Source organism: Coloeus monedula, assembly GCF_965178545.1.
Source record: "Coloeus monedula genome assembly, chromosome: 30".
In the NCBI taxonomy this organism is placed as follows: Eukaryota; Metazoa; Chordata; class Aves; order Passeriformes; family Corvidae; genus Coloeus; species Coloeus monedula.
This window is the reverse complement of record NC_138810.1, coordinates 3522331-3541153: the sequence shown is the minus strand read 5'-3', so window position 1 is coordinate 3541153 and position 18823 is coordinate 3522331. Positions and strand designations below refer to the sequence as shown.

The following is an 18823-nucleotide window of genomic DNA, read 5'->3' as shown; positions in this document are numbered from 1 at the left end:
TTTGGGGCCCTAAAATTGGCTTGAGTACCCCCGAAATGAGTTTGAGTACCCCCGAAATGAGTTTGAGTAACCCCAAAATGAGTTTGAGACCCCTAAAATCAGTCCGAGGATCCCCAAATCAGTTCGAGAAACCCAAAATAAGATTGAGGACCCCCAAATCAGCTTGAGGACCCCCAAGTTTGTCTGAAGACTCCAAGATGAGTCAGACGACCCCAAATGAGGGGCTGGGGGACCCCCAAAGTGTCCCCAGTGAAGGTTGGGACCTCCACGCCGTGTCCGGGGCGTCGCAGCCCAGCGGGGGGGGTCTCATGGGTTCCCCCCCTTCCCCCTCAGCAAAGCCGGGGACCCCCGTGGGAGGGGGCCCAGCCCCAATTTGGGGGGCTAAACAGAGGGACCCCCCCAGCATCACCCGTGGGTGCCCCGGGGAGAGGCCGGAGGTGGCAGAGGGGGCCGGGCCGGGGTGACGGGACGGAGCTGGGGGGCTCGGGGGGGTGCCCCAGGGTGGGGGGGGGTGTCTCACCTGGCCCCCCCCGCGGTGCCGGGGTGGGCGCTGCTCCCACCCCCGCCGTTACATAAAAGCCTCATTAATATTCCTCGGGGGCGCGCTCGGCGCGTGCCGGGCAGGTAAGGGGGGGCCTCCCCCCACCCGGGGGCTCCCTCACCCCAACCCCCCCCCCCCGGGCACCCCCCGAGCCCCTCCGGGCCCCCAGCACCCAGGGGGACATGGTGGGGCTGGGGGTCACAGGGTGAGGGGGGTCCCTGGGGTGAGGGGTGCGGGGGGCGTGGGGGGGTCCCCTCAAGCTCCAGCTGCTCCCACGGCACCCCCGCGCCCCCCCAGCCCAGGTGAGAGGCCCCGGGTTTGGGTAGGTCCTACAAAAAGGGGGCGGTGGGGGCTGACCCCCGAGCGGGAGGGGACAAAAGGGTCGCGTCCCCGGGGTCGTGGCAGGGACGGGGCAGGGCTGGGCAGGGAGGGGGCTGGGGGGGCCAGGGGGGTCTGGGGGTGGCGGTGCCCCCACCCCAGGCAGGGCAGAGCCCCGGTGTGGGGTCACGGCCCCTCTCTGGGGGTCACCGGGGGGCTCTGACCCCTCCCCCAGCAGCCAAACCCAGGGGCACCCCCACAACTCCTCGGGGGTCCCGGGACACCTCCACCCCCCCCTTTGTCCCCAGGGATTCTGGGGGTCCTGACCCCCCCCCCCGGAGCTCCAGGAGGTCCTGGGGTCCCCCCAGTTGGAGTCCTGGGGCACGGCCCCCATAGCCCCAGAGAGGTCTCGGGTGCCCCCCGGGGCTCCTGGTGGTCCCCGACCCCTCCTTCCCCTCGGGGGGTCCCGGGGCACCCCCCCCCCCTCCCCGCCCCACGTTCCCCTGGGGGTCCCGGCGCCGCGCGGGGCTGGGCGGACCCCCCGTTGCCGGCCCCCGCCCCCGGCTCCCCCCGCCCCGCCCCGCCCGCCGGTGCCGGTGCCGGCTCGGGGAAAGTTGCGGCGAGCCCCGGTCGGCGGAGGCAGAGCCGGTGGCGGCGGGGCACCGGGGCACGGCGACACCGGGGCACGGCGACACCGGGGCTCGGCGACACCGGCGGCACCGGCGGCACCGGCCGAGCATCCCCCGGTAGGAGCGCGCAGCATCGCCGGTCCCCCCCGCCGCCCGCCGGCGCTCCCCATCCCGGCGCTGCCCATCCCCGCTCCTCCGCTCCCTCCTCTCCCCATCCCGGTTCTTCTTCCCCGTTTCCTCCCAGCCCCGGCGCTCCCGCTTTCCCCATCTCCGGTTCTCCCTCTCCCGGTTCTCTCATCTCCGGTTCTCCCATCTCCGGTTCTCCCTCTCCCCGCTTCTCCCATCTCCGGCTCTCCCATCCCGGTTCTCCATCCCGGCTCTCCGCTCCCGGCCCTCCCTTCCCGGCTCTCCCCGGTTCTCCCCTGCCGGTGCTCCCACCCCCGATGCCCGGATCCATCTTGGCTCCGGTGTTGCCTGCGCAGCCGCCGGGTACCGGGAGGCGGGGGGAGGCCGGGGCGGGGGGGCGGCCGCCGGGGCTGCGGGCGCTACCGGGGGCCGCAGGAGGCACCGGCGCCGCCGGGTACCGGGGCCGGGGGAGCCGCCGGGGCCGCGGGGGCTGCGGGGTTCCGGGAGGCGCCGGGAACCGGGGCCGCGGGAGGAACCGGCGGCGGCTGCGGGAGGGACCGGGGGGCTTCGGGAGGGACCGGGGGCTACGGGAGGGACCGGGGGCTACGGGAGGCAGCGGCCGCGGTGCCGGGCCCGGCCGGGGCTGAGCCGCGTTCCCGGTGCCCAGGGGCGATGGAGCCGCCGCGGAGCCTCCCGGGGCTGGAGCGGGAGCGCGGCGCGCTGGACGCGGCCGGAGGGTGCCCGTCCCCGCTGGACACCAAGGCCGTGCCCGGCAGGAAGGTCTGGGTCAAGCTGCGGGCGCTGTGAGTGACCCCCCGGCCGCGGGACCCCCCGAACCCCCAACCGAGACCCCCCAAATCGGGAGCCCCAAAGAGAGACACCCAAACCCCAAAGCTGGGCCCCCAAACCGAGATCCCTCAGTCCCAAACTGGGACCCCCAAGCCAGAACTCCTCAAACCCCAAACTGAGACCCCCGAACCCCAAACTGTGACCCCCCCCAGACCCCAAACTGTCACCCCTCAAACCCCAAACCAGGACCCCCAAACCCCACACTGGGACCCCCAAGCCAGGACCCCTGAAGCCACCTGAGGATCCCACCCCAACAAACCCCTGACCCCCCACTTTCGGGACCCCCCACTCTCCTCTTAGAGTACCCCCAGGACCCCCACCCCAAGAAGAACCCTTGGGACCTTCGGCTGCCCCCAGGGACCCTCCAGGTGTCCCCAACGCCGCATGCGAGACCCCCTTGTCCCTTTGCGCCCCCCCCACACCCATTGCACCCCTTGGGGTGGGGACACCGGGACCCCCCGGACTTGGGGGTCCCCCTGCCCTCGGCGTGGCACCGACGGGGCAGCACTGGGGGTGCCGGGGGATGTCACCCTCACCCTGGGTGTCACCGTGGGGTGACAGCGGGCCCGGGGTGTCCCCAACTCTGCGGGAGCAGCGCAGGTGCCGCAGGTGCCACCCCCTTGTCCCCGGTCCCCTCCGGGGGGGCTGCCGGGGGGGTGCCACCCCCTCACCTGTGTCGCTGGGAGCTCACGTGTCCCCGCGCCCACCTGCGGCACGTGCGGCGCGTGGGGGGCGGGGGCGGCCGAGGGGGCACCGCGTGGGTGGGGACACGCGTGGGGACACGTGTGGGGCACGGGGGGTGGGGAGGGGGGGGGGACACGCGGGGCTGGGTGCCCGTGTCGCACACGCGTGTGACACATCTGGGCCGCGTGTGACACACCTGAGAGCGCGAGGGGACGCACGGGGGGTGTCACACGCGTGTGCAAGGGGGGGTGGGAGCGCCCTTGGGTGGGCGCGGGGGTGTCACGCGCGTGTCCCCACGTGAGCGCACGTGTCCCTCCCACAGGTGGGTGAACGTGTGCCCCCAAAGTGGGGGCGGTCCCCTCTTGAGGCCCCCCCGGTGTCCCCCCACATTCCGGGGGGTTGGTGGCAGGTCCCCACGGGGGGGGTCCGAGGGGCGGCAGCAGCACCTGTGGGTGACAGGGGGTCCCTGAGGTCCCTGTCACCCATGGGGGTGGCCCTGGGGACACTGGGGTCACTCCGGAGGCTGCGTCCTCCCCATGGCAGGGGGCACGGGGGGGCGTGGCGGTGACAGGCGGCCAGGGGGGTGGCACTCGGCAGCGTGGCACAGCCCGACCCCCGTCCTTTGCCCCCACGAGTGACACAGGGGTCCCTGAGATTGGCTGTGCCAAGGTGGGGGTCCCTGGGGGTCCCTGAGGGTCCCCACGGGGGGTGGCCGGGCGCGGGAAGGTGACAATCGCCTTCCCCAAGGTCACAGCAGCGCTGGTGACGTCTGTGGCCCCCCCTCCGCTCCCCCCGGCCCCCCTCGCTGTCACCGTCACTGTCGCCGTGACCGGGGGACGTGGTGGCCCCTCCCCACCAAGTGGCTCCGGTCACCGCCGTGGCCACACGAACATCCTTGCACTGGCACACGCGTGGGCCGGATGGCAGCGCCCCGTGTCCCCACACTGTCCCCACCCTGGGTCCCCCCCGGGCCATCCCGTGCCACCTGTGCCACCCCATGTCCCTGTGCCACCCTGCCACCTCATGCCACGGTGCCACTTGTGCCACCCGCGCCACCTGTGCCACCCCATGTCATGGTGCCACCCGTGCCACCCGCGCCACCTGTGCCACCCCATGCCATGGTGCCACCTGTGCCACCCGTGCCACCTGTGCCACCCCATGCCATGGTGCCACCTGTGCCACCCGTGCCACCTGTGCCACCCCATGCCATGGCGCCACCCGTGCCAGCCGTGCCAACCACGCTTCCCAGATGGAAACCCCCCCATTCCCTGTCCTCTCCCCGCGACCCCCTGTCCCCGTCCTGGGGTGGGGCTGTGACCCTCTGTCCTCGTCTTGGGCGGACTGTGACCCCCTGTCCCCACCCGGGGGCTGTCCCCGCTATCCGGGGGGGGGGGGGGTCAGTGCCACCCTGTCCCCATCCCCAGGGGCTGTCCCCGCTCTCGGGGGGTCTCTAACACCTTGTCCCCCCCCCCCCGGGGGCTGTCCCCGCTCTCGGGGGTCCCCCCGCGTCCCCCCGCCGCAGGCTGCGGTACCTGGTGAAGCAGCTGGAGACGGGCGAGGTGAACGTGGAGGAGCTGAAGCGCAATTTGGAATACGCGGCCTCGCTGCTCGAGGCCGTTTACATCGACGAGACCAGGTGGGGAGGGGACAGCGGGGGGGACAGCAGAGGGGACAGAGGAGGGGACAGAGGAGGGGACAGAGGAGGGGACAGCAGCAGCATCCCCGCGGGACGAGCCGCTCCCTGAGTGTCGCCGCGTCCCTCAGGCAGGTGCTGGACACGGAGGACGAGCTGCGCGAGATGGGCTCGGACGCGGCCGTGCCCTCGGAGGTGCGGGACTGGCTCGCGGCCACCTTCACGCAGCAGGCGCGGGCCAAGGGGCGCCGGGCCGAGGAGAAACCCAAATTCCGCAGCATCGTGCACGCCGTGCAGGCCGGGATCTTCGTGGAGAGGTGCGACAGGGGACAGAGCGGGGGGCGAGCGGGGACAGGGGACAGAGGGGCCGGAAACGGGGACAGGATCCCCCCCGAGGAGGGCACAGGGGAGACACAGCCGGGACAGAGCTCGGGGGGGGGACCCGAGAGTGTGGGGGGTGACCTGAGCACGGGTGGGTCCCCAATATCTGGGGACTGTCCCCAGCACTCAGGAGGGTCCCCAACACCCGGGGACTGTCCCCAAAACCCAGGTGGGTCCCTTGAACCGAGGTGGGTCCCCCAATACCCAGGGACTGTTCCCAGCACTCAAGAGGGTCCCCAGAACTCAGGGGTGTCCCCAAGCCCCTGGGATGTCCCCAGCACCCGAGGGGTCCCCCAAAACCCAGGGACTGTCCCCAGCCCCAGGGGGGTCCCTGCGGTGCCCCCCAGCCTCCCCAGCCCTGCCTCCCCCCCAGGATGTTCCGCCGGACGTACACGGCCGTGGGGCCGAGCTACTCCTCCTCCGTCCTCAACTGCCTGAAGGTACCAAGGCACCCCAATAACCTCGGGGGGCTGCTGGGAGCCACTGGGAATGGCTGGGAATTGCATGGCTGGGCTTTGCCTGGAATTGTGGGGTGTCCCTGGGCACCCCTGGGCATCTCTGGATACTCATGGACACCCCTGGGCTTCACTGGACATGGCTGGGCATGGCTGGGCATTCCTGGGAGTCACTGGGGAGCACTGGGAATTGTGGACTTTGCTGGGCACATCTGGGAATCACTGGGCATCTTTGGGCATCCCTGGACATCCCTGGACATCCCGGGCCTTGCTGGTAGTCACTGGACATCTCTGGGCATCCTTGGCTTCACTGGGGTTTTACTGGACTTCCCTGGGAGTCCCTGGGCATCATCCCCGGAATTCCCGGCCCCCCCCCGTGTCCCACAGGGGCTGGACCAGTGGTGCTTTGACGTGTTCTCGCTGCACCGCGCGGCCGAGGAGCACTCACTGCGCACGGTGGTGTTCGAGCTCTTCACCCGCCACAACCTCAACAGCCGCTTCAAGGTGTGCCGAGACGCCAAAATCCCCCCCCCAAAACCCTCAAAACAGCCCCAAAACACCCCCACAACTTCAACAGCCGCTTCAAGGTGTGCCGAGATGCCAAAATCCCCCCCCCAAAACCCTCAAAACAGCCCCAAAACACCCCCACAACTTCAACAGCCGCTTCAAGGTGTGCCGAGACGCCAAAATCCCCCCCCCAAAACCCTCAAAACAGCCCCAAAACACCCCCACAACTTCAACAGCCGCTTCAAGGTGTGCCGAGACGCCAAAATCCCCCCCCAAAACCCTCAAAACAGCCCCAAAACACCCCCACAACTTCAACAGCCGCTTCAAGGTGTGCCAAGACCCCAAAATCCCCCCCCAAAACCCTCAAAACAGCCCCAAAACACCCCCACAACTTCAACAGCCGCTTCAAGGTGTGCCAAGACCCCAAAATCCCCCCCAAAGCCCCAAAACAGCCTCAAAACACCCCCACAACCTCAACAGCAGCCACAAGGTGTGCCGAGACCACAAACCACCCCCAAACAGCCCCAAAACACCCCTGGAACCCTCCCCAGAAACTCCTGGACCCCCAAGTTTCCCCCCAGGACCCCCAAACTGCCTTTCAGGACCATAAAGTCCCTTCCCAGGACCGCCGAGCTGCCCCCCCAGGACCTCCCGGACCCCCTCGGGGTCTGTCCCACCCCCGTGACCCCCCCGTCCCATTCCCAGATCCCCGGCGCGTTCCTGACGTCGCTGCTGGAGGCGCTGGAATCGGGCTACGGAAAGTTCCGGAATCCCTACCACAACCAGGTGCACGCGGCCGACGTCACCCAGACCGTGCACTGCTTCCTGCTGCGCACCGGCATGCTGGTACGGGGACACCGGGGACAGTCCCCGAGGCTGGCACCGGCTCCCCAGCGCGGTCCCTGCTGGCCCAGGGGATGCTCGTTGCCATGGGAACACCCCCAGGGTGATGGGGGACAAGGTGACCTCTGGCACGGGGGACAGGTGGCTGCACATGGGGTGGCTCCTGGCACATGTCTGTGCCCAGTCGCCCCCACCCGGCTGTCACACACGAGGTGGCACCTGGCACACGCATGTGCCGCGCTCTCCCTTGCACGGTTGTCACACGCTTGTGCCCCGTTGTCCCCTCCTGGCTGTCACACGTGGGGTGGCACCTGGCACATGTGTTCCCCGTTGTCCCCACGTGGCTGTCACAGCACGCGCACACCCGGGGCGTGTCACACTCCTGGTGTGTCACAGCCGTGGCTGTGATACCCCCCCGGGGGGTGGCCCTGGCCCCGTCCCTGTCCCTGTCGCTGTCCCTGTCCCCATCCCTGTCCCCGTCCCTGTCCCTGACGCGCTGTCCCTGTCCCCGTCCCTATCCCTGTCCCCGTCCCTGTCCCCCTCCCCGTCCCTGTCCCCGTCCCTGTCCCTGTTCCTGTCCCCGTTCCCGTCCCTGTCCCCCTCCCCGTCCCTGTCCCTGTCCCTGTCCCTGTCCCTGTCCCTGTCCCTGTCCCCATCCCCGTCCCCGTCCCGGTCCCCGTCCCTGTCCCTGACGCGCTGTCCCCAGCACTGCCTGTCCGAGATCGAGGTCCTGGCCATCGTCTTTGCCGCCGCCATCCACGACTTCGAGCACACGGGGACAACCAACAGCTTCCACATCCAGACCAAGTGAGGGCACGGGGGACACGGGGGACGCAGCGTGGCACGGTGGAGGTGGCACAGCGTGGCAGGGGTGGCACAGTGTGGCGTGGGTAGCACAGCACGGCACGGCGCAGATGGCACAGCGTGGGTGACACAGCGCAGCACGGCATGGGTGGCACAGCGTGGCATGGCACAGGTGGCACAGCAGATGTGGCACAGGTGGCACAGCATGGGTGGCACAGCATGGCGTGGCACGGGTGACACAGCACGGGTGACACGGCACAGCATGGGTGGCACGGCATGGCGTGGCACGGGTGGCACAGCACGGGTGACAAGGCATGGCACGGGTGGCACGGCATGGCGTGGCACGGGTGGCACAGCACGGGTGACAAGGCATGGCACGGGTGGCACGGCATGGTGCGGGTGGCATGGCAGGTCCCAGGCAGGGCTGTGGACCTGTCCTGGGGACACTGCGGGGCACCCTGGGGACACCTGAGGTCACCTGTACAGCTGGCAACAGGCTGGTGGCACCCTGGGGACACCCAGCGCCACCAACACAGCCGGGACACAGCCGCGCTGCCACCCTGGGGCCCTCACTCGCCCCGAGGGTGGCTCGGCCAGCCGTGCCCGTGCCCACTGTCCCCGTGTCCCCAGGTCGGACACCGCCATCCTGTACAACGACCGCTCGGTGCTGGAGAACCACCACATCAGCGCCGTGTTCCGCCTGATGCAGGACGAGGAGCTCAACATCTTCGTCAACCTCACCAAGGACGAGTTCGCGTAAGGTCCCCGCCCCCACCGCTGTCCCCGCGCTGTCCCCGCGCTGTCCCCGGCCAGCCCTGACGCCGTGTGTCCCCCCTCCCCCCCGGCAGGGAGCTGCGGGCATTGGTCATCGAGATGGTCCTGGCCACCGACATGTCCTGCCACTTCCAGCAGGTCAAGTCCATGAAAACGGCGCTGCAGCAGCTGGAGAGGTGGGTGGGGGCCACGGGGGGGGGGTGACGCGGTGGCTCTGGGGACAATCTGAGTGCCGGGGTGCTGTCCCCAGGCTGGACAAGTCCAAGGTGCTGTCGCTGCTGCTGCACGCGGCCGACATCAGCCACCCCACCAAGCAGTGGGCAGTGCACAGCCGCTGGACCAAGGCCCTCATGGAGGAGTTCTTCCGGCAGGTAGGGCCGGGGCCGGGCGGGGGGGCGCGGGGGACACCCCGTGGGGACGCCACGCCTGTCCCTTGCCTTGCCAGGGGGACAAGGAGGCCGAGCTGGGGCTGCCCTTCTCGCCCCTCTGCGACCGCACCTCCACGCTGGTGGCCCAGTCGCAGATCGGTGAGTGCGGGGGAGGTTCCCGTCCCTGTCCTGTCCCCACGCTGTCCCCAGTGTGTCCCCAGCCACGCCGTGTCCCCTCCTGTCCCCAGGGTTCATCGACTTCATCGTGGAGCCGACGTTCTCGGTGCTCACCGACGTGGCCGAGAAGTTGGTGACGCCCCTGGCCGAGGACGGCTCCAAAGCCAAGGGCAATCCCGCGGCCACCCAGCAGCCCAGGTGGGCGTCCCCGTCCCCGTGTTTTGGGCCCTGTGGTGGCAGTGGTGGCCCTGCCCCGCTGCCAGCTGTCCCCGTTGTCCCCCAGCTCGCAGTGGCGGCAGCCGTCCCTGGATGAGCACCTGGAGCTGGGGGACATCAAAGCCGACCTGGCCGGGTTCCGCTCCACCTGGACCAAGCACATCCAGGAGAACAAGCAGAAGTGGAAGGAGAGGGCGGCCAGCGGTAGGGGACGGCCACCGCGGCCACCACGGCCGCCGGGGAGGGTCTGGGGACCACCGCGAACAGCGCAGGGCCAGCTCTGTCCGAGCTGTCCCCAGACGGGGAGGTGGCACAAGCACGGCGCGGGTGGCTCCGGGCTGTGCGGGCGGGTGGCCGCGGGGGGGGGGGACACAGGACCTAAGGTGTCCCTGGTGACCCCCGGCCCCGTGTCCCCCCCAGGCATCACCAACCAGGCGTCCATCGATGAGCTCTCACCGTGCGAGGAGCCCGCGGCCCCCGGCCCCCACAGGGAGAACGGGGACGTGGAATAACAGCGGGAGGAGCGAGGTGGGCGCGGGCGGGGCGGGGACACCGGCACGGGGGCGGGGACATCGTGGTGACCGTGCCCTCCCAACAGGTCCTTGTCCGGCCGAGTGACAGCGTCTCGTCCAAAGTCTTCGATGCCATCGAGTTCAGCACCATCTGCAGGGCAGGAGCCCCCCGGGGCCGGGCTCGGATCGGTGTCACCCCCGTGCCAGGATCGGTGTCACCTCTGTGCCAGGAGCCCCCCGGGCTGTCCCCCTTGGTCCCCCCAGCCCGGTCTCCGGTGCCACCGGTCCCTCACTGCCACCCCCGGCCCCCCCGCCGGGCTCGGTCCTTACGGATTTTTACAAACGCTTCTCCCGCCCCGCCGGGCGCTCGGGAGGGGCCGGGACGGGGACGGTGGCGCTGGGGACAGCCAGGTGGGACACGCTGTCACCGCGACGGCCACCGCGCTCCCCTCTGAGCCCTCGGGGTCGGGCTGGTGACACCGCGAGGGTGTCCCTGTGCGCCGTCCCCATCCCGCCCGGGGACAGCGACAGGGACGGGGACGGGGACAGGGACAGGGACAGGGACGGGGACAGGGACGGGGACAGGGACAGGGATGGGGACGGGGACAGGGACAGGGATGGGGACGGGGACAGGGAGCGGCGGGGACAGGGACGGGTCCCGCTCCGGTGTCCCCCGGCTCCGGGGCTCTCCCAGCGTCGCTGCCTCCAGCCCCCGCCGGCTCCAGCGCGTCCCTGGAACGTCCCCACTCCCCAGAACTACTGCGACATCCTGGGAATGCTCGGGAATGCTCGGCCATCCCGGCCCCAGCTTGCCTCGGGTGTCCTCCAGCATCCCGGCTCCAGGGAGCCTCGGGAATCCTGGAATGTTTGGGGCATCCCCGAATGTTTGGGGCATGCTCCGGCATCCCGGCCCCAGCGTGCCTTGGGAACCCGCGAGCATCCCGCCGGCGTGCCCGGAGCATCCTCCGGCAGCATCCCGGATCCCTCGGGAATCCGCCAGGATCCCGTCTCTGGGGGTGTTCCGGGAATCCTCCGGCACCCGCCTGGTGGGCCTGGAGCTTCCCACGGCATCCTGGATCCATCACGCCTCGGGAATTCTCCTGGATCCTGGAGCCGGCGTGTCTTGGACATCCTCCAGCATCCCGGCTCCAGCCTTGGGAATCCTCCAGGATCCCGCATCCAGGTGTTCCTCGAGCATCCTCCGGCACCCCGGGAATGCCCCGAACCCCGGGAATGATCGGGAATGTTCGAGAATGCCCCGGGAATGCCCCGGGAATGCCCGGACCCCCCTCCCGCTCCGGCCCCTCCGGCTCCGGCCCGGCTCCGTGCCCCCCCGCCCCCCGTGTTTGTATTTTTCTACCCCGTGTCCCTCCCGTGTCCCCCCCGTGTCCCCTCCGTGTCTCCCCCCTCGGTCACCGCTGGCAGAGCTCCACCTCGCCCCTCCCCCCCCACCGCATGTGTCCCCCCTGCGCCGCCGCTAACGAGCAATTATTTAATTAATGAGTTAATTAATAAACGCCGCCACCACCACGGCCACGCTCCGGCCACTGAGGGGGGGGAGGGCGCGACCCCTGGGGTCACCCCCGAGGTTGGGGGGACACTGCCATGGCCTAGGGACAGCTGGGGGGGGACCCTGGAGGGCTGAACCCCGGGGGGGGGGGCTGGACCCGGGGGGGAGGCGGCCCCTCAGCGCCTAAAGGGGGTCCTGGAACCCCCCCCCCCCACCCAAAGTGGGTTCTGACCCCCACCCCAGCATCCAAAAGGGGTTTTGGACCCCCCAGCACCCAAAGAGGGGATCCCGCTCCCCCCTCCCCCCCCCCGGCGCGGCCCAAGGAGGAGGCGGGGGGGGAAAGGATCCCTTTAATTCCGGCTGAGGGGGGGTCCCCGCGCCCCCCCCGTGTCAGTGTCACCCCCCGTGTCCGTGTGCACCCGCGCGTCCCTGTCCCTTCCCCGTGTCCCTTCCCCGTGTCCGCTTTCCGTGTCCGTGTGTCCAGGTGTCCCCCCCAGGTGTGCACAGGTGTGTGGGGGGGTGACACCTGGAGGGGGGGCCCAGGGGACACCCCGAGGGTGGCAGTGAGGAGGGGGGGGGGTCGTCTGCTCCGTGTCCCCAGTGTCACCTGCCCTGGGGACTCCCGGGGTGGCAGTGGGGGTGGGGGGGGCACGCAGGGTGTTGCTCGGTGTCCCCGGTGTCACCCAAGGGTGGGGGTGGGGCACGTGTCACCTGCCCTGAGGTCCCCAGGGGGAGGGGACAGCCCTGGCGTTGTCCCCAGCCCCCCCCCACCCGGCGGGGACCTGCCCGTGGCAGTAAAAAACAAAACCAAAAAAAAAAAAAAAAAAAAAAAAAAAAATCAAAATAATTCTGGGCAGCCCCAAAATCTTAGAAAATGGAATAAAAAAATCTCCGCTGACGTCCGGCTCCCACGGCCACACCTGGGGACAAGGGACAGCGCTGGGGACCCGCGGGGAGGGGACACCCCCTGTCCCTGCCCCGTCCCGGCAAGGCCACCCTGCCCCTGTCACCGTCCCCGTCCCTGGGCAGCGTCCCAGTGCCGTCCCAGTGCCGTCCCAGTGCCGTCCCAGTGCCGTCCCAGTGCCCCTGTCCAATGTCCCAATGCCTCCAATGTCCCAGTCCAGCGTCCCAGTACCACCCGAGTGCCCCAGTACCATGTCCCAGTGCCCCCAGGTGTCCCAGTGCCCCTCCAGTGCCCCAGCCCAGCGTCCCACTGCCCCAGCCCAGTGTCCTAGTGCCCGCAGCACCCCAGCCCAGTGTCCCCAGTGCCCCCAGGCCGTACCTACTGGCCGCTGGCCGCGCTGTCCCCAGGCTCTATATGGGTCCCGTCCTCGGCCCGGCCGCGCCGCGCGGCCCCGGGGGTCCCGGCCCGGGGGGTCCCGGCCTGGGGGGTCCCGGCCTGGGGGGTCCCGTCCCCGGGGGTCCCTGCGGGTGTCACAGCACACGGGGTGACCTCAGGGCCCCCCCACTGTCCCCTGTCCCCCCCTCCGGACCCCCCCGACTCACGGTGGCCGCCCTGGGGCGTGGCCAGCGGGCAGGAGCCGCCGGGGCTGTGGCGGTGCTCGGGGTCGCCGCGGTGGCAGCGCGCGGTGGTCGCCACCTCGTCGTCGTCGTCGCCGCCCTGCGCCTGCTTGCACAGGTGATGCTCCACCATCATCTGCAGCTCTGCCGGGCAGGGAGCGGCGCTGGGGGGGCGCGGGGGGCCCTGGTGACCGTCCCCACGCTCCCGGCGACACAGCGGCCGCGCCGCCCGAGCCGCCCGGGTGGCTTCGTGCTGGCGTTTGTCGCGCCCGGAGCGAGGCCAGCGAGGGCGGGTGGCCTCCAGCCGCTCGTCCCCCGAGGTGCCGGGGGGGGTTTGTCACCCCCTGTGCCCCCTCGTGCCCCCCCGTGTCCCGTCGTGTCCCCTCCCCCGTGTCGCCCCCAAGTACCTTTCATGGTGGGGGTGGTGCGGGAAACCTTCTTCCTCTGCCGGGGGGACATGGCCAGGCCCGACTGTGGGGGGGATGCCGGTCAGGGGGGGTCCCCCGAGCTGAGGGGTCTCCCCAGTGTCCCCCGGGGGTCCCCACAGCCCCCCCCGGCAGTGTCACGTACCTTCAGCAGGGGGTTGGGCAGCCGGTCCTCGTCGATCTCTGGGGGGTAGAGGGGGGGCAGAAGGTCAGCAGGGGGGTGGGGGGGGTCTGCGTGGGGGTCCTGAGCATCGGGGAGGGTCCTGGGCAAGTGGGGGGGGGGGGTCCTGAGAATGTGAGGGGGGTCCCTGGGCATCATGTGGGGGTCCCAGAGTGTCATTTAGGGGGTCTGTGAGCACGTGGGGGGACCGTCAGGACAATGGGGGAGGTCTCTAACCGTGTTTGGGGGTGTCCTGTGCATGTGTGCGGTCCCTGAGCACACCGGGGTGTCCCTGGGTGGGCTGGGGCCCGGGGTGACGCGGGGACACTGCGAGGACCCACCTGGGGACGATTGGTCGCTGCTCAGGACCAGGTTGGCCGGGGTCGGTCGACGCCTCCGGATCTGGGGTGGGGGGAACACAGGAGAGAATTGGGACCCTCGGCCGTGCCCCGACCCCCCCCCCCCCCCCCCCCCCGGCCCTCGCTGGCACCGAGCCCGCGATGTCCCCGTGCCCGGGGCGGTGGTGGCCCCGTGGGGACATCGGTGGCCGGACACACGTGGCTTTTCCATCCCGGAGCTAATTATACCCGGCCGCGGGAAGCGCGTGGGGACAGCGGCGCGGGGACAGCGGCGCGGGGACACCGGAGGGGCCCTGCCCTTCCTCTGCGGGCGCTGTCCTTGCCCAAGGTCACCTGAAGCTGCTCCGGCCCCGCGTCCCCCACCGCCGGTGCCCTTTGGGGGGGGGTTGGTGGCCCCGAGGAGGTTCCGGTGGCCTCGGGGTGGCCGCAGTGGGGACGGTGGTGGCCGTGGGGACAATGATGACGGCGGGGACAGCGGTGGCGGTGGGGCCAGCGGTGACCCCGCGCTCCCTTTCCCCGCTGACCCAGTAACTGAGCGCCTCCGAAAAATGAATTTCCCAGCGAGGATTCCCTAATGAGGCGGGTTGCCTAATGAGATGCTGATGAGATGCTAATGAGGCGGGCGAGCGGCCGGGAGCCCCCCCCCGCCCCTCCGCACCTCCCCCGGCCCCTGCCCACCCCCCCGGGCCCCCGGCGCATCCTCCCGTGCCGGCCCCGTTGCCATGGAAACGCGATCTGGATATTAAACGGAGATTAGAGGGAACCGGGAATCGCCGGGAATCGCCGGGAATCGCCGGGAATCGCCCCGGCCCCGCCGAGGACCCACGGCCGAGGCCCCCCACTTGGGGGTCGGGGTCCAGCCGCCCCCCCGGCCACCCCCGCGATGGGGCTGGGAGGGTTTGGGGTCCACCCGGGCCGGGCCCGGCCCCGCAGCCCCGGGAGGGACCCCGGGTTCCGCAGCCCCCCCTGGGACGCTCCAGCCGCTCCGGAGCCTCCCGCGGGTGCGGGGCGAGGCCGTGCTCCCCCCCGGCGCGGCGATGGGGAGGGGACACCGGTGCCACCTGCTCAAGGTCACCCAGGTGGAGCGGAGCGCCCCCGGCTGAGCCCCCCTCCCCCATTCCCGGTCCGGACCGGGGGGATCCCGGCTGTGCTCCGGGGAGGGGATGCGCTGGTCCCCCCCTCCCTCTCTCCCTCCTTCCCTCCGTCCTCCCCTCCCTCCTCCCTCCTCCATCCCCCATCCCTGCCTCCATCCCTCCATCCCTGCCTCCCTCCCGGCTCGGCCGCGCTCTGCTCCCGGCGCTATTTTTAGATCAATCTCCACCATCGATTAAGGAGAGCGGCGCGATCCGGGGGCAGCCGGGACGGGGCCGGGACCGTCACCGGGAGCGGGGACAGGGCCGGGAGCGGCGGTGGCAGAGGGAGGGGTCCGGCTCAGCTCAGCGCGACGGAGCAAAACCCCCCCGGGATGGTCCCCGCGGCCTCGGGGACACGCGAGAGGGGAGTTGGGGACACGGGCAGAGGTGCAGGACAAAGCCCTGGGCCAGGCCTGGCACCCACGGGGGGCACCCAGGGGGGCAAACAGGGGGGCAAACAGGGGGGGCTCAGCAGAGATGGGGGTCAGGGAGCTGCGGGACCTGTGGGGACACGGGGGGACCGTGGGGACAAAGTCCTTCGGGTGGGTGGGGCTGGACAGATTCGGGGACAACCCTGCAGGACACAGGGACCCCGCGGTGCCACCCGGCCAGGGGTGACACGGCCGAGACCCCCATCACTGCGAGGGGATCCCACGCAGGGACACCCCAGAAAGAAGAGCAGGAAAGGGGACATCAGCAGTGTCACCGCACGGGGCCGGTGTCACCCCCAGCTCAGGGCCCTGAGAGGCGCTGGGTGAGACCCCCCGGGAGGGGAAACTGAGGCAGGGCTGGGCAGGGGGTCCCCGGGGCAGGGCCGAGCCCGGCTGTGATGGGGACTGGGCCGTGGGTGCCCCTTGCTGGGTGCTGGGGGGCTCGTACCCCACCCCCCCCCAGCAGCCTCCCAGTTCTCACTCTCCCTCCTGGGAACCCCCAACTCTCTCCTTCCCTCCTGGGGACCCCGCGCTGCTGCCACCGGGCCGGGTGGTGGCCCCAGATGGGCACATTCAGTGACAGCGCCACACTCGCCCCCGCTCTGCTGGCACCGAGAGGGGTCCTCGCCCGCCACCCCCAGGACCCCCATCTGGGGAGATATGGCTGGGACCCCTCCTCCTCCTCGTCCCCCTTAAGCCTCCGCGGGCGATGATGGGGCCGCGGTGGGGTCGGGGGTCTCCCCAGACCGCCCTTGTCAGACCCCCCTTGTCCCCTGCAGACCCTGGGGCGGGCGCAGGTGGCGGGGAGGGGTCGGGGTGCCCGAGGGTCCCCGGCCGTGTCCCCGTGCGGGGCCATCCCGTGCCCGGGGCTGTTCTGGGACCGACTCTGGCGGGAGCGGGGGCTGAGCAAGGGCTGGAGGGGCCGGGGGGTTCCGGGGGGACCTCGACCCGGCCCCCACCCCGGGGTGGCCCCGGTGGCGTCGCGCAGAGCCGGCACATGGCCCTGGCACTGCCACCCCCCGCCCCACGGCCCCGTGGGGCTCTGGGGACAGCGGGGGCCGCTCTGCGCGGGTGTCCCCGGGACTGGGGGGCTGCACCCCCCTGGCCCCGCTGTCCCCGCGTCACCCCCGGCCCCAGCGGTGCCACCTCCGGCCCGCGCTCGGTGCCCCCCGCCCGGGCAGTGTCCCCGCCGTGCCCGCAGCCCCCCGGAGCCCCCCCGGCTCGCCCCGCCGAGTGGCCCCGCGGCCCCCCCGGGGTCCCCCCGGTGCCCCCGCACCTGCTCGGCCGCCTCCGGGTCCAGGTGCGGCTCCAGCAGCGGGACCGTGAACTGGATCTTGCGGGGGCTGTTGGGCTCCATCGCGGGCGCGGCGGCTCCGGCGGCTCCGGCGGCTCCGAGCGGCCACGCCCCGGCCACGCCCCGGCCACGCCCCGCTGATGCCCCGCCCACGGCCCCGCCCCGCCCCGGGCCCCGCGCGCCGAGGGACGGCGGGACACGGGGATGGACAACGGGACACGGGGACAGGGCTTGGGACACCGGGACGGACACGGGGACAGACACGGGGACACGAGGATGGACACAGGGACACGGGGATGGACACACGGACAGAGTCAGGAGAGTGGGACAGAGCCTGGGACAGCTCAGGGACAGGCGCAGGGACACAGGAATGGACGCACTGAGCTGCGACACGGGGACAGACACAGGGACACTGGGACGCACACGTGGATGGACCCTGGCACACGGGGGCAGACAAACAGACACAAGGACGGACTGCAGGCCACAGGGACAGACGTGTGGACAGAGCCAGGACACGGGGACAAACAGAGGGACACAGGGGCAGACACAGGAAGAGAGCTGGGACACGAGGACGGACACAGGGACACAGGGACGGACACACAGGGTGACCCTGGGACACAGGGACAGAAAAACAGACAGAAGGACGGACTCGGGGACACTGGGACAGACACGGGGACACGAGGACGGACACACAGGCCCTGGGACAGACACAGAGAGCGTGGGAGGGACATGGGGACATGGACACCCCCCACGGTGACACCCCGCCGGTCAGAGCCCGCCGGGAGAGACAGGGACAGGGAAAGGGACAGGGACAGGGAAAGGGACAGGGACAGGGACAGGGACAGGGACAGGGAAAGGGACAGGGACAGCGACAGCAGCCCCCCCCACCGCAGTCAGAGCGGGGCAAAGTCCAGCATCGATCCCCCCCCGCCTCGGCCTCTGGGACACGGGGACACTGCCAGCGCTTGGGGACTGTCCCAGCAGGGCCCCGACATCCGGGGGACACCCCAGAAAAACCCCCAAAATGGAAGATTTAGGATTGGTGGGGAGCACAGGGTGGGGTGGGGGTGTCCCCAACCCCCTGTCCTGGGTGTGCCGTGTCCTCACAGCCCCATGTCCCCCCCAGGTGAAGGCCCCCGGGGCTTGGGGGGGTTGCGGGGCCGGGCCCTCCCCGCCGCAGCCGTGAGTGCGTGTCCCATCACTTATTCATGGAGCCGGGAGCCCGGGCGGCTGCCGGGATCTGCCGGCAGGAATCCGCTAAGTAGGTCAGGCGGGGGGGCCCGGGGGGGCCGCCCGAGCCCCGCCGTGCCCCCGCCGTGCCCCCCGCCAGCTCCGGGGGTCCGGGGGAGGGTCCCAGGGCAGCGCTGGGGGGGAGGGGGACGCGGGCATCCCGTGGGTGCCGGATCGGTGACAAAGGCGCTGGTGGCTCTGGGGGGGGGGGGAGGAAGAGGGGGGTCCCCAGCTCCCAGAGTGGGGGAAAGGCAGCGGGACGCCCCCCAAACCCCGGTGTGACGCCCCCAGCCCCATCCCGAGGGTCCCGGGAATTATTGGTGGGAAAGGCGCTGAGGAGCGGCCGTGCCCCCTCTCTGCCCCCTCGCAGCTCCCCGGCCCCCGCTGCTTCCCCTGAGCTTCCCGAGGGAATGGAGGGGTGGGAATGGGATTGAGGGAAGTACCGGGCGGGGGGGGAGGTTGTGGCTAAACTGGGAGCCCCCCGACTGCTGGCAGGGCCGGGAATGGCAATATCCAGGCCCTGGTGGCATTGCGGGTCCCTCGGCTGTGCCAGGCCACGGGGACGTCCTTGGGGGCATCCTTGGGGGCATCCTTGGGGACATCCTTGGGGACAGCCGGGTGCGGGATGTGACGGGGACAGGACGGGGCTGTTCTCCCGCTCCCAGCCCGGAGCGGGGCCAGCGAGGGGCGAGGCCGGAGGGATCCAGGGTTGTGTCCATCCCTCCCGGGGACGTGTCCATCCCCCGCAAAGGATGGGTCCATCCCTCCCAGGGTTGTGTCCATCCCTCCCGGGGACTTGTCCATCCCTCCCAAGGGATCTGTCCATCTTTCCAGGGATATTCCCGTCCTTCCCGGGGCTGTTCCCGTCCTCCCCGGGGGTGTTCCCATCCGTCCCGATTCCTGCCCCCCCCCCCCCCGGCCGGGCTGAGGGAACGCTTAATTC

General features: G+C 71.0%; 2 protein-coding genes across 2 annotated transcripts; one reads left to right on the top strand and one right to left on the bottom strand.

The window, feature by feature from the left end:
* Positions 1-2286: 2286 nt before the first annotated feature.
* Positions 2287-9817, top strand: PDE1B (phosphodiesterase 1B; the record flags this gene model as incomplete). Its single annotated transcript, XM_082298959.1, has 14 exons — positions 2287-2417; positions 4670-4783; positions 4912-5097; positions 5535-5601; positions 6004-6120; positions 6829-6969; positions 7673-7773; positions 8401-8526; positions 8619-8720; positions 8795-8915; positions 8990-9071; positions 9161-9287; positions 9373-9509; positions 9726-9817. The coding sequence occupies 14 exons, from the start codon at positions 2287-2289 to the stop codon at positions 9815-9817; spliced, it is 1644 nt and encodes a 547-aa protein (XP_082155085.1).
* A 2280-nt stretch (positions 9818-12097) lies between these two features.
* On the bottom strand, positions 12098-16731 carry PPP1R1A (protein phosphatase 1 regulatory inhibitor subunit 1A). Its single transcript, XM_082298983.1, has 7 exons — positions 16633-16731; positions 13775-13835; positions 13419-13456; positions 13256-13319; positions 12834-12992; positions 12610-12752; positions 12098-12247 (listed from the first exon to the last, which is right to left on the bottom strand). Exons 1-6 carry the CDS (start codon positions 16711-16713, stop codon positions 12610-12612), a joined length of 546 nt encoding a protein of 181 aa, XP_082155109.1. The 5' UTR covers positions 16714-16731; the 3' UTR covers positions 12098-12247.
* Between the last annotated feature and the right edge of the window lie 2092 nt (positions 16732-18823).